At 44.5% G+C, this 14,970-nt stretch overlaps 1 protein-coding gene across 5 annotated transcripts in view; it reads right to left on the bottom strand.

Annotated features, from left to right (window-relative positions):
- The window catches only part of ASTN1 (astrotactin 1), a 335,633-nt gene that overhangs the window by 59,019 nt on the left and 261,644 nt on the right, over positions 1-14,970 (bottom strand). For all 5 annotated transcript variants that reach the window (XM_053243588.1, XM_053243584.1, XM_053243587.1 and 2 more), the window contains exon 16: positions 13,540-13,728. In XM_053243588.1, coding sequence (XP_053099563.1) covers positions 13,540-13,728 — 189 coding nt within the window. The remainder of the gene's footprint in view (positions 1-13,539; positions 13,729-14,970) is intronic.

Genomic DNA, 14,970 nt, shown 5'->3' with positions numbered 1-14,970 from the left:
TTTACTGACTGTTAAAGACTTTTAATTCTTTTCTAGCTTTTAACAGAATCTGATGTTGCCAATATTGCTGCTGTTTTCATTATGTATAGGTTTTATTCTGTTTTACATTGTCTTCACTGTATTGTTCTCAGTGTTTTAAACAGTTATTAGCAGTCTCAAGAGTATTTGACTGGAACAGACATATGTTGATTAATTTATAATGAAGAGATTGTTATACCTGAACCAGGGAAACTTGGATCCAAATCTCCACTCATACATGAGGCTCAGATTGGATGGCCTTAAGCCAGATCTCACTCCCTCCACCAAAACTTCCCTCATTGGGTTTTTGTGATTATATAAATACATATCCTTATGTAGGTTGCTCTGAGCTCCTTGGAGGAGGGGAAGAGTGCAGGATACAAGCAAACTACACACAACAACAACAGTCATAATGTCCTGAAGACTGGGACTGGAAAACACTCCCACAAAAATAGGCCATTTAAGGTCAACTATTTAAGCTCTATGGCCACTAACAAAGAGCTTATTCAGCAATTTACACTTAATAACCTCTGAACCTTCTTTAGTTTGTTTGCTGTACACATTGGCCCGCATGTTCTGCAGCAGTATGAGGGTGGAAGAAGGACAGTGCCCTTAAGAGAGGCTGGAGAGCTGCAGTGAAGACTTGTTTGCACCAGCACATATTATGAACTCTGGGCTGTAGCAAAATGTCAGAGATAAATATTAAAGCACTCTGTTTAGTTAGCATGTCACGCTGTTCTATTTGCTCAGTAACTTTGCTCAGTGATGGAGGAAGCAGGGCTTAGCAAAGTAGGTGGGTGGGAACTGCTTAGGGATGTGCACAAACGTTTTGGTGGGGCAGGGAGCTATACCTTTAAGCATGAGTAAAGCTTACCTGCGCCTCCACCACCTGGCCGCCTTTCTGGCTTTTTCGCTCAGAAGCCATGGGACACACATCCCACCAATGGGTGCAGCCACGCGGCTGTGCACGGACTCCTGAGTGGGGCAGCACTGTGCCTGGAAAAGCAGCAGGGCAGAGGAGGAGCAGGTAAGGACCTGCTTTAATTATGCTTAAAAGGTGCCACTCCCTTTGGTACTCCCTGCCAAATCGATTCAGCAGGCCATGCTGAATCAATTTGTGCTCATCCCGAGAACGGGTGAGATAAGGAGCCAAGGCTTTGATAGCTCAGTGCCTTTTCCTAATTAGCCCTGAGGGGTGCTACCTGCAACCCCACCAGTTATTCATATATAAGATAAAACAAGTTAGGCAGAACTTGTTGCCAGATAGATAGATAGATAGATAGATAGATAGATAGATAGATAGATAGATAGATAGACAGATAGATAGAGACCTGCTTAAGCTTGTGGCACATGAAAAATGGGCCCTCTTAAAAGTAAATAAATTGGATAAATGGTCTGAAATTTGGGATAACTTTCTTAATCTTTTCTTAGAATAAGAATCTTTCTGACCTATCCACATCTTAGTGCAATGGCGATTCTCCCTTCTTCTCTCCCTTTTTTCCTCTTCTGTTTTTTCTTTCTTTCTTTCCCCTCCCTCTTCTTTCTTGGGGGAGGGTATGGGGGCGGTGTGGGAGGCAACTTGGGCATGTTGTTGCAAAATATAAATTGTTATAAAATGTTTTAAAACATTAAATAAAAAAATGATTATTTACATGCATCCTATTGACTTTCAGTACTGTCCTGCAGCAGAGGTGGGTGTGGGGGGTTGTAGCCATACAGGGGGGTGGGGGTGGGCAGAGGGCTTGCTTAGTAAGTGTCAGGTTTCATTGCTGGCATCTCCTCCTGAAAGGCCCCCAGGAAGCACAAGTGGGGGAAACAAACACTTGGTGTCTGATCTACTGGTGATTTTTATTTTCTCTCTGGCTTTCAACTGGGAGACTGACAGATATTTTCCACTTTAGAGAGGAAAGCACATTGATGCCATAGAGCTAGTTTCCTGAATGCCCACACAGCAGGCTGCTCTTTCCTTTGTAGGGGAGGAACAGCCACTGTTTCCAAGATGAAAAGTTGAGATCTTCCTGTCAGTTCTGAGCCTCCAAGCTGCCAACCATCTTCAACAGAGAAGGGGAAAGTCCTGATTTCAGCTAGGTCTTATCTAGATGTACAGCTTGCAAATTTGCACAACTATTCCACTTTTTTAAAGGAAAGCACATTCAACGCTTTTATATGGTTGTTTAGACTGGACCGATACAGGCTCCAGGGCCCAGACAGCTCCCTGCTCAAGCCCTCTGTGCTGAGACCTCCTCTCCACAGTTCATTTTATGCTCTTGCTAGCCATACACCAGCTGTGTTGCCCCCAAGAACTGTAGCTTCCCTCCATGCACAACTTATAACCACACCAGGTCTATGCCAGGCCATTTCAAAGTCTAAAAACTGTGTTCTGCCATTTTCCGGCTAAAGGAGCACCTGAGCTGTTAAGAACATAAGAACAGCCAGGCTGAATCAGGCCCAAGGCTTATCTAGTCCAGCAATCTTTTTTCTACAGATGCCTCTGGGAAGCCCAGAGGCAAGAAGAGAGGACATACCCTCTCTCTTGCTATTGTTGCTCCCCCTGCATCTGGTATTTAAAGGCATTTTGCCTCCAAGGGTAGAGGTGGCCTATAGCCATCAGACTAGTCGCCATTGGTAGGCCTGACCTCCATGAATTTGTCTAAGTCCTTTTTAAAGCCATCCAAGCTAGTGACCATCACCACATCCCACAGCAGAGAATTCCATAGGTTAATTATGCACTATGTGAAAAAGTACTTCCTTTTGTTGGTTCTACATTTCCTGGCAATCAGTTTCATGGGATGTTCCACTGGCATTCTATGGAGAGGTGCCACTAAATTGCTCTCTTGACCTACAAGCAGTGGTAGTGTGTTATCTTTTTGCTTCCCTTGCATTTGGGTATTCTCTTCACCTTTCATATGTATCACTACAGGGTTTTATGCAATATAAAAGCACCACAGACAACTGTTTAGTTTCCACAGCAAGTTCCACTGTTTCATCCAGAGTTCCACTGTTGGAGACAGCTATCCTGAACACTTGCTATGTCCAATTCCCTTCAATTATCTTCCCAGGGGAAAAATGATATGCACCTGTATGTGCAAAATCTCTTGCACAAGCTAGTCAGGGTGAGAAAATTGTGGCTGGCTGCAAAAGCCCTTGTGCAAGTTAGCTGAAAGTTTTAGAACTGTTACAGAATGCGCAATTGAATGAAGGAAAGGTTTGAAGTAGGCTGACAATGTTATCTGTATTGAGATAAGCATTCTGTTGCACATCCTCTTTACATCTGCAGTTTCAAGGACGTACGAGACACTCTGTCCACCTGCCGTGTGCACCAAAACATCAAGGTAGGAGATGGGGAGCGTGATTATGTGTGAGGTAGGAGCTGGGCTGGATGGCTTTTCATTCAACCTCGGTAAAATGCTGGGGAGAGAATTTGGTTAGGGCATGTCCATCCAACCCAGTTCTCACCTTGCACATGATCACACTCCCCACTTCCAACCCTGATGTTTGGGTGCACTTTGGAGCATGCATGGCTCTCCTCTGCCTTGGCTGGGCATTCCTTCTACCCTAACAGTGGTCATTTGAACAAACCAATTGACCCTCTGAGTCACATAACCTGGAAAACCTGAGGGTCTAGGGGAATCTTGTCTCAAAGCAATTAGCTCCCTGGCGGGGTGTACTGTTGCAATAGTCATATGAAAACCACCTTCTAAGGCAGTAGGGCTATTCTCACGATTCTAATTAGGGCTGGAAATGCTTGTTCCCATTTTCTGATAGTCTGTGAGAATAAAAGCAAGGAAGGAGGGGAGAGGAAGTGATCATCTGCCAAGCAGCAGCTGAGTCAGAGGGCTTTTAGTCCTACCTCGTTAAAGAGCAGGGTACAACTGCCCTCCAACCCAGTGGCTACTTCTGGAGATGATCACTTCCTCTCCTCCTACCTTGCTTTTTACTCACAGATGATCAGAAGATAGGAGTGCAAACAGCTCCTACCCTAATTAGAATTGTGTGAGCCAGCCTAGTATGTGGAATGAAGGATGGCCAAAGACTCAAAAGGGCTGACTCAGGAACTTTGATAAGACTCAACAAGGATTTGGCTTAACTTGATTCCATTACAAGGTTAGGGTTTATTGAAACATTGCACAACCCCCTCATAAACTCTGTCACAAAAGAGTGACAAAAGAATTTTCTGTCCCCAAGCACATAATGGCAAGCAGCTATTGCTTTCCAGATAAACCTTCATAGAAGAGGCCCTGATGTGTGTGAGAGCAGTGGTCAATTGGCACCCTGAGGTCTTCAGCTTAACGAACCCTCCTTTCACTCCATCATTACTTTTCCATAACAAGAGATTTGGAGCATAATGAGCGCTGCCATTTCTCCCCTGACAGGTGACTCGAGGAAAAACCCAGTTTGACACAATGAGGGGGTGGAGAAGGTGAGAGAGAATTGTGTACCACTTCTTACCTTGAGACATTCCTTTTGTTAGAAAAGGAGAGGTTGCTCAAGAGGCCCCTGCGAGGATGCCCAAAGGAAGGAAGGCTTACAGAGCTGAAAGGGGTTAGGGTTAACCCTGACCTTAACTGGCCCCAGCACAGCTTGCCCAGGGAAAGTCTGGTCCCCCAGGAAGTTTTTTATATGGGGCTTTTAAAGCCCTTAAATGAGCATCTCCTCTAGAATGGAGGGTATGCATTCACCTTTCGGCCAGATTTACCCCAAAGTCCCTGCAAGTTATCGGGGAGCAGTTCACACACAATTCAGGGTTTTCACTGCATGTTAGAGTGCAGCCCGATTTATATCCAGGGTAAAAAAATCCACTACTTGTGCTGGTTTTTTGGGACAACTTCAAGTTTGCAGTAAAGCCCCCCAGTAAACTCCCGGCAAAGCCTACTGTGTGTAAAACTCCCAGGCACAACTTATACAAGAGGCAGATCCACCTCCTAACTACCCCTAAACAACTCTGCAAAACTGCTAAGTATAGTTGTGCAGCACAAAAGCTAGGAGATGAGGGAGGCAGCAGAGTTCTGATGGCAGCTCACACACACACACACACACACACACACACACACACACACACACACACACACTGGGGGTCCAGTCCAGTCAGCACAAGGTGACATCAAGTGTCAAGCTGGCCCCCTGCCGTGGCTCTGGCACCTTGACAGCAGAAAAACAGGCTGTAAGACTCGGCTCCAAGCACACCGTGAAAAGTCTGAGGTCACCAGGAGCCTATGGAACCTAATAGGAACAACTGGGCTAATTCACTTGGCAAATCTTTAAGCCCACCTCCATGAGCAAAAGTTCATGAAACCAAGCCTTAATTTGAAGACTGGGGAATAAATCTCTTAGCCTCAATTGCTAAGACCATTTCCCTCCCGACTTCTGCTGTCCATGACTAAATGTTTTGCAGATAATAGGCTGGTGCTAGTGCCTTATCTAAAAAACCCCTACAAAGAAAACAAGGCTGTTAAACCTGAGGGGGGGGAGGGGAGAAGGGAAAGGAGCCAAGAAGATACAGGGCACTTCTTTGCCTCCCCATCGTGCTGGAAATGGACCACTTTGGGATGGCTTTGAATTGCTGCTTAGCAGGCTCAGGGGAAAAACAGCAGTGACAAAGAATGGTTTGTCTCTTGCAATTTTTCAATCGATATAAAGCTCTTGACGTGCACCAAAGAGAAAAAGGGAAAAAAGAAAATGAAGCAAAGAACGTGGCGGGTGATGGGACTGAAGGGAAGCTGAAATGAGAAACTTGGTGAGAAGGAAAGAGAAAACGCGAGATCTAAAGAAATAGAGAGGTTATGAATGGTGTTGCCTGAAACAAGAAAAAGAGAAAATGCTGTGTTTTAGAAAGTGCCTGATGCCCAGCAGCGGGGGGAGGGGGGTGCAACAAAGGAGATGCTGAGGCGGCCTCTGAATGATGAATTCAAGCACACCAAAGTTAATGTAGAAGTAAAGTACCTCATGCAAGTTTGTGCCCAGAACTCTTGTGTCTGGAATACTGACAGGCGGGAAAAGCCAGTGAGGGTAGCAGCAGGGTGGGGTGGGGGAATCTCGGGGGAGGGGGGAGGTATCTGTTGCAAAGTACCCCTCCCAAGAAAGAAGGAGGGGAACAGAAAAAGGAATGTCCGACTAGCATCATAAGTGGCTGTGGTATAATGACTGGCATTAAATCACAAAATCATTAATTAGTTGGAAAATCACCTAGTCTACGTTCAGGATGCCCAGGTGCAAAGGACAAATCTGGCTCTTGCCCCTATTCCTTTACAAGGATGTCCCTAGGCCCTATGCATCTTTCCCCCAATATAGATAGGTAACATAATCAGAAACTTCAAGGGTGCTGATTTGCCTGTCCTGCTGCCCTCACTAAGCCTCTGAGCAAACGGAGATCAGGCTTTTCACTTACCACCTGGAAAACATGCACAGGACAGGATCCACATGGAAGTCTGAGTGGCTGTCAGGGAAGAGCTTGGAAGTGGGACAACTCCTTCCACCTGCAGCTCAAGATAAAATAAACTGGAGAGTGTGCCCACCCTCGCTAAGCAGAGTAAGGAGTCAGGTAGGAGAAAGAAAGAAAGAAAATATTCCCATCAACAGTCTCCTAGAACTCCCCCCACCCCAACTATCTCCTTTGCTCATTTATCTTCTGAGCCATACACTATACAAGTCTCATAACCCTTCTCATTCAGAGGAGGGGCTATGAAGCTCTAGCTCAGAAGAGAAATGAGCAAGAAAAATAGCCGGGGGGGGGGGGGTTGTATGAGGAGACTGTAGTGGAAATAATTTAGTCACAAGAGACAACGCTGAGAAGAATCTGAAGGCACATGATACAGTTCTAGTGCTGAACCTAAGCCCGGTCTTACCCTGTAAGATGTTCTGAGTTCCTTGGAGGATTGGCTTAGAGTGATTCCATTTATAAAATTAAGAAAATCTGGATTGGAGCCCCCATCTCTGTTAGGAGGAAGTGGCAGTGCTAACCTACCAGAATAAGGATGCAGAAAGTGAAGGCATTTTTAGCAAACCTAGGGTGTATCTTCACAAGATGCTTAATAACTCTAGACAAAAGAGAAACATTACATAATTTAAAATTATTTTTATACACTAGTAATATTTTATATCACTATGTGAGGCTTCGGAGGCCTATTTGGGTTCGGCCTTCTTCAACCCTCTTTAGCCTGAAGCAAAATGCCACCAGGAGGTGGGGAGAGTGGGGTAGTGGATTCAAAGTGAAGCAAACTGGGCCAAACTCTTCGCTGCAGCCTCAAAAAAGACTACAAATCCCAGGAGCACCCATACAATTTCTGAGACTCCATGGGGAAAGGGAAAAAAGTCATTTGAAAGGTCAAGCCAGGGAAAGTGACTGCTTGCTTCTTCGTGCAGAGTGCAGAGGAAATATAGAGGATTTTTCTAGTCCCTGCTGGTCCTGGAAAGTACTTTGAGGGGTAGGGGGTGAAGTTAAGCTTTAAGCGGCTGTAAGATTTGGTTCAAAGCAAATCAGCCCTACATTGAAGGTGGACCAAAGGGGGATGAGGTGAATAGGGGACCCTTTGAAAGCTCCTGAAGCAAAGAAGAGCTGCTCCACACAAGCCTAATATTTTACATTATTTCTGGATGCCCATTTTACTCCTTTCTCCAGGCTGTGCCCAGAGCAAGTATAGGCTGGCTCATTATTTTTATTTTATTTTATTTTATTTATCTTATCTTATCTTAACATTTATATTCCGCTCTTCTTCTGAGGAGCTCAGAGTGATGTATATGTTTATTTTTATCCTCACAACAACCCTGTGAGGTAGGTTAGGCTGAGAGATACATGACTGGCCCAGAGTCACACGGTGAGTTTCATGGTTGAATGGGGATTCGAACTCGGGTCTTCCCGGTCCTAGTCTAACACTCTAACCCATTAAACTATGTGGACTCTGTATCATGGGAGAGAGAGAGAGAGAGAGAGAGAGAGAGAGAGAGAGAGTGTGTGTGTGTGTGTTGTATCTGTAAGGGAATGACTGTATTTCCTTCTCTAGGATTTTTCTACTTGAATCCTCTATTCCCTCTTCTAAACAAGCAAATGGGGTGAAAGAAAGGCTGTCATCAGAGAAATGGGGGGGGCCACTTACACACACATATCAGACAATGTTGTTCTAATGGTCCAAGGCAGGGGGGATTGAGTTCCCTCTAAAATATTTTCCTAAATAGCCTGGAGTCCCCAGAATTCTGCTACCCAGGACAGCTGCCTATCCTGTCTATTGGGTTAGGCCGACCCCAGCAGATGCCCCATCACTCCGGTTCACAATTAATGCCCCAAACAACACAATGGATCAAACAAAGCTTGTCCAACAGTAGCATACTTCCTAAGTCTAAGAAAGATGGTGCTTCTGTTAATAAATGTAGAATGGCCATTTTGCCACAGAATCGTACTGTTGAATCATGTTCAATTTGTTAGCAGCTATAACCCTCAAATCCTTCTTGTCAACACTATTGCTTAGCTAGTTATATCCAGATTTCATTCTTGCATTCCTCCTATCCTCCTCCACTGCCATGTGTAATACTTTACATTGATTCGTCCTCGTTCCAGGATGTCTTGGTAACATCCAGAATCACAAAACTAAGAGGCATACAGGGATAACTCATCAAATCCACCTCAGTGAAATGCAGGATCACTCTTTTTCCTCTGCTGGTAAGCCAGCAATCAATTGGATTTACAGTCTTCAGAAATGGGATTTTAAAAGATGCCAAGAAAAGGAATAAGCCAAAATATTTCCTGAGGTTTAACAGGATTTTTATCACCAGAATGGAAAATATCAGGAGCCACCACAATAGTGATTCCTAGCTATTTTTAGGCACAGGGCACAACCCATAGGACTTTTCTGTGCAAGCCCCATGGAAATAAATGGGAGCTGCGCAAGAGCATTGTAGTAATTACACAACTTCTGTTCATTTTCATGGGGCTTTTGCAGGAAAACAGCCTAAAAGATTATGCCCAGTAGTTCCATGTAGTACTCTTAGAAATCTCCTGTTCTCTAAACAATCCACTTCAAGCAGATTCCATATTGGAATAACACAACTATCTTCCCAGAGATTCATACATGCCCCTGTTACGGAAGTGATGGAGTTCCATGCCACCATCTTTCCTGTTACTCATAGGATTAAGGCAAGAGATCATTTCTGCCTTGTGTTAACTTACTGAAGAAATCTACAGAACCTGTATACTGCTTTCATAATCTTGGACAGCACAGTAAATCTTTTTGTTCGTCTAAGAATCTCAGCTTCATTTTTTAAAGGGTTTCAAGCTCTCAAGCATCAGGGATGGTTGTAGTTAGTGATGAGCATGGAACCAGCTTGGTTCAAGTCTGAACTGGACCCAAATCGGACCAGGCCCGTTCAGTCTGGCACCCCCTCGAACCCCCCCAGTTCAGTTTGGGGGTGGTGGTTCATGGACATTTTTTCCCTTCCATCCTTCCAAAACTGGCCCGTTCTTCAGCCCATTCGGGCCTTTCCCCCTGGCACGGTAGCCATTATGGAGGCCGCTGCTCGTGCATAGTGGACCTCTGCATGGCCTAGCATGATCCAGGCTACGCAGAGGCCCATTGCGCAGGCGTGGTGGCCTCCCAAATGGTTGCAGCGCCCGGGGGGGGGCGGCTCAAATGGACCAGTTTTGGAAGGATGGAAGGCCAGCGGGGGGAGGGGGAACTTCCACAGCCCCCCGCCACTGCCTCAGAGGGAGTAAGTTAAATATATATATATATATTTAAGAACACCAAAGTTCGCGAACCCCCCAAATGGGCCAGGGTGTGTGTGGTTTGGTCTGAGGTTGAGCCGAACCAAGGGTGGTTTGGCTCAATCCTGAGCCTTCGGACCGAACTGGTTCGACTTTGAAACGGTTAGATACCAAACCTGTTCATACATCCCAAGTTGCAGTAGAAATTTTTTAAAAGTGACAGCACAAGTACCAAAAAAAGAAAAAAGGAGGCGGGAAGGAATCCCAAGGGCATTGTGTGCTATAAAGCATAGTATTTCTAAGTGCACATTATCAAGATATTCCTGGAAAGGGCTGACACAGGCTTGGTACAGACATCCAAAAGAGGGGTTCAGGGGGTTGGGAACAAGCTGTAGGATAGTGCACATGTACCCCAGTCCCTCCTTTCTAAAGCACAAATCCTGCTCTCAGTATTTCATTAGTAATAATGCTTACCATTTATTATTATTTTTTAAAAAATATGGAACACTTTTCAACATTGATACAGTGCTTTAGCACAGATATTCCCAAGTCAAAGGCCACTGTGGCTGGGGATGATGGGAGCTATAGTCCAACAACATCTGAGGACACAAAGTTGGGAATCTCTGCTTTAGAGAGCAGGGTTGATAAAAATTGATATTTAAAATAAAAATAAAAATCATTTTTTAAACTTAAATCAGATTTTTTTAAAATTTCAGTTGAATTTCAAATTTTTAAAAATCAATTAATTAAACAAGGACTTAGGTCAAAGATATCATCATGAATGATATCTTCATCATCATAACTTCTAATTATATTCTATGAACAAGTTAACAGCTGTATATGGGGATGACAGGTAACAAATCTGACCAATCCTATTCTGCAGGTGGTGTAAATGCAACACACACACAATTAAGCCCTTGCCCCCCCACAAAAGTGCAAAGACATTAGGCCCATTCACATGTTATGTTCAACACTGTGTACAACATGTGTACACAGGTTACAGGTATGTACAGAGGTACAGTCATTCACATGTTATGCTGAACCCAGGTACAGAAATACATTTCCTATCTGTACCATGCATTTGAAGGGACATGTGCACAGACATTTGTACCCTTGTACAGCATAAAGTCTGGAGTGGGCTAAAGAAGGCCAATGAATGAATAATGGATTTGGGGGTGGGGTGGAATTGACCTGAGCAAGGAGGAAGAGTCTAGATATAAATGCAAGAGATAAGGGAAGATAATAGAAAGTGAAACCAAAAGTGAACAGTACATATTTATGCAGTCCCAAGGTAACTTTTTCTGAGTGTATCCTCCATTATAGAAGGGGAACATCTTTTATGCAGCAGGCCACAAAAGAGACCCGATTTGGGAATATTTTAATGAAGTTCCTATACCTGTGGAGAAGACATGTGTGTGCATGTGTGTGAAATACATAAAGTGCAACAAAGAAATGCAAGGCCTGGTTGCCCGAATGAAACGCCATGATGAGATGTGTACCCCCTATTATATTGTGTACTTACCTTCTAAAAATGGAACCTACATCTATCCCTCAATATATATTGTTTATATTAGACAACAAGAATGTATTTTTACTAGAAAATGATGATTAAATAGAATTTTCCTGACTAATAATTTAAATTGTGATTTAAATCATTAAAAGACAGTCCTTCTGTGAAGCGATTTAAATCACAAAATAAATCACTATTTAAATCAATTTGATTTAAATCAAATCTAACCTGTTAGAGAGTATAAAGCATTTTATGTACAGTGTTATAATCCTTACAATAACTTTGCAAGACAGGCCAGCATCATTTCCCTGTATTGTTGATGAGGGGCTGAGACTGAGAAAGAATGAGGTCTTTCACAGAATCAAAAACTATGTTCTACTCAGGTTTGGGAGCACACAGGTTTTCCTCCTACCTTGCTTCCACACAACCGAAAATTGGTAGCACACAGAGTTCCCAAACACGGGCAGAACACAGTTTTTGATTCTATGAATGACCTCAGTGTCATCTAAGGCCAACTAGTAAGCTGACATCAGAAGCAAGATTTGAACTTGGTTTGGAGCTAAATCTCTAAAGGCACAATTCCATGCCAGCACTTAAGTGGCACACTCACCAGTCTGGTTTTAAATCAGGATTGACACAATGAGATTAGAAACATCCCTAGGCTCCTTAACCCACATTTATTTACGTATATACTGCCTTTCATAAAAAGAATATTCCAAGGCGGTGCACGCACACACATGCACAGAATGCAGGCCAACAAGAAAATCTACATATTTAATTCTCTTAGCCAGCATGCGTGCCCAGGATTTGGTGGCGGAACGCTCGCGACACGCTGCGAGAGTTTGGAACTGAGAGAAATGTTGGTTGTTGGGGGTTGGAGGAGCCCCGGGGCAGGGGATGAAGACGAGGGGGTGCCGCCCAGGCAGCTGGGGGCTGCTAGCAAGGGTGGTGCGAGGAGAGGAGGCAGCGGGAGGCTGAGCCGAGCCACCGAGAGGAGCCCGGTTGGGCGGGTGGTGGCAGCGGGCTCCCGAAAATGGCCGGGTGGAGGCTGGCAAAGCAACTGGGGCTGTTGTGGTGGGCATGGGGGCTGGGAGGGGGAGAGCAGCGGAGGAGGCGGGCAGCGGGTGAGGAGGAGGAGGTGGCCCCTAGCAGAGGAAGCGGCCAGCGGGCAAAAATGATGGGGAGCAGACTGGGGTGGAAGGGAGGGGGGAGCAGCGAGGAGAGACTAGCGGCGCAGATGCTGTGCACCAGTTCAGCTAGTAATCATTAAAATAACAACAAAACCAGCTAAGCAGCAGCAAGAGTATAGAGCACAGGCCAATAAGGGCCAAAAGCTTGGGTGAAAAGGATTCCTTCTTCTGACTCCAGAAGGCAGTAATGGAGGGCTGAGTGCAGACATCCCCAGAGAGGGCATTTCACAGTCTGGGGGCAACAATGGAGGCTGATGGCAATAATCTGGAATGCCTAGCTAGAGGGGATGGGGGGAGAGAATTTGTGAAATGAAGGAAAGTTGGAGAGGGCAGGTGCAGACAATCCTACAACTGGTCCCAATCTCAGTTAACTGTATGTCTGCACAGGGCCTCAAGCTTTTCCACATTTACAGACAATAATATACATGCCCCTCCAACTGCAATTTGCCATTGGTAAGCCAATGACATCAGCCACCCGCAACCACATTTTCCCAAATAGCTCTGGCTATGAAATCCACAATACATTTTCAGTTTTGTCCCTATCCAGCCCCAGCACAGCATCCCTCCAGTGGCTGTTGCTGGTGTCTATCTTATGTTTCTTTTTAGATTGGGAGCCTTTTAGGGACAAATTCCATCTTTATCTTTATCTATTTTTATTTCTCTCTGTAAACTGCTCTGGGACTTTTGCTGAAAAGCAGTATATAAATAATCATCGTTGTTGTCCTTGGTACTGAACAAATTGCCCATCCATGCTCTTAACCAGGAAAACTTGGCAACGGTCTTATGATTGTCTGAGGTATATGGCTGCCTATTTCCATTAAAGCATCTCAGCTTTTTCATGCAAAATCTCTCTGTAGGGCAAATGGGGCACAGAGAGTTTGTAACACAAGTTCTCGAAGGCAACCTTTGGAAAATGCCCTTGAAGAATGCACCAACTTATTCCTCACTGGGCTACCCTCTTTTTTCAAGGGAAGCAACAGCCACATCAACAACCTAAGCAATGGGGCTTGGGCCAGGCCTGTTCTTGGCAGCAGATTTTCAACACTATCCTCTTACAACTCCAAACCAAGAGTATCTCTGCCTTTCTCCATTTCTTTTTTTTAAGAGACCAGCAGCTGTGATCACCCTACCTTTGCTGATATCTTCATATTCCAGCCAGAGCTGCCTTTGGACCTGCTTGTTGGGATACCAGATGGAGCAGGACTCCTCAAAGCCATAGATAGCTTCCTGGATGTAGTGGTTGCCAAAATGATCCAGCAGAGCCACAAAATCTCCTCGGGAAGTGGCTCCATCCAGGGAATGGAGAGCATTGCCAAAAGCTGCAGAGGACAGAAGCACAGTAAGTAACGATTTAGAAAAAAAGACAGGGGATGCAGGAGGAATCCTTCCTTATATACATAAGGTATAAAAGAGAGAATTATGTATATAACCCTCCCCATTTTATACATAAGAACCATTACTGGAAGATCTCAAGCAGGGCACAAAGGCAGTAACCCGTGCCTGTTGCCTGGTATTCAGGTACACTACCTATGCACATGGAGGCTCCATTTAGCTATCAAGGCAAGTAGCATTTGATAAATACATAAATGTGCCCAATTCTTTTCAAAAAGTGATCTAAGTTTGTAGCGAATCATAGTGGATTCCATAATTTTATTTGATTTTGTGGAGTACTTCATTTTATGTATCATGAAACTACTTCATTGGATGACCCTTAATTCTAATATTAAATGAGGGAGAAAAATTTCTTCATGCCATTCATAAAGGATTCTTAGCAGCACAAGACCCATTCAGTTCCCATGAAAATTTACATCAAACGCATCACAGCCTCCATCAAGAAGATCACAGGCTATAAAGCCTAGTACTAATGGTGGCCAGTGTAATTAGTAGACAGTTCTACTGCCAAGGCAACCTTCTAATTCTAGCCCCTCATCATCCACTAGAAAATGCCAGCAGGGAAATAATAGCTGTGGATCTTTAAGCATCCTGCAACTGAAATTCCAAGTTCTCGGTGCTTTTTGTGCAATAAAACCCACACAGGCTGCTTGCTGTTATTGTTGAATCTCCAGTTTTTCCCTCCCCAAAGACAGCAGTATTCAGCAGCTCAATGTGCTTTGCTAAGTTGGGCTACAAGCACAAGGTCAATGAGGATGGTATCACATCCCATTGTTATGGGAAATTAAGACAAAGTTGTCAAAGAAACAAGAGCAAGATAGCTCTGAGGATTGAAATACTCATTGCATGAGTTGCATAAATAAACTTCTGTTCAGCTTGCAACAATCTCACAAAATCCTTGAGAGATTTTACAAGTTTCATAAAGACACTCCCAAAATCCCCAGATAAAAGTGCCCACCATCCTGTCTTGCAAATGACAGAAAGTACTAAGCAGAATGGGAAAAACTTCCCCAGGAGTTTTTTCACACAATGCTTTCAGTTTGCATCTCCTCCAGAATGGAGAGGGGTGCATTCACGTATTGGCCAGATCATAGGCGTAACGATGGGGGGGCAGGGGGGGCACATGCCCCCGGCGCCATCTTTGCAGGTCACGTGGGGGGGGCGCCGCC

This window comes from Hemicordylus capensis, chromosome 4 (genome assembly GCF_027244095.1).
Source record: "Hemicordylus capensis ecotype Gifberg chromosome 4, rHemCap1.1.pri, whole genome shotgun sequence".
Lineage (NCBI taxonomy): Eukaryota > Metazoa > Chordata > Lepidosauria > Squamata > Cordylidae > Hemicordylus > Hemicordylus capensis.
The sequence above is the reverse complement of the archived record's forward strand: the minus strand, read 5'-3'. Positions and strand labels throughout refer to the sequence as shown.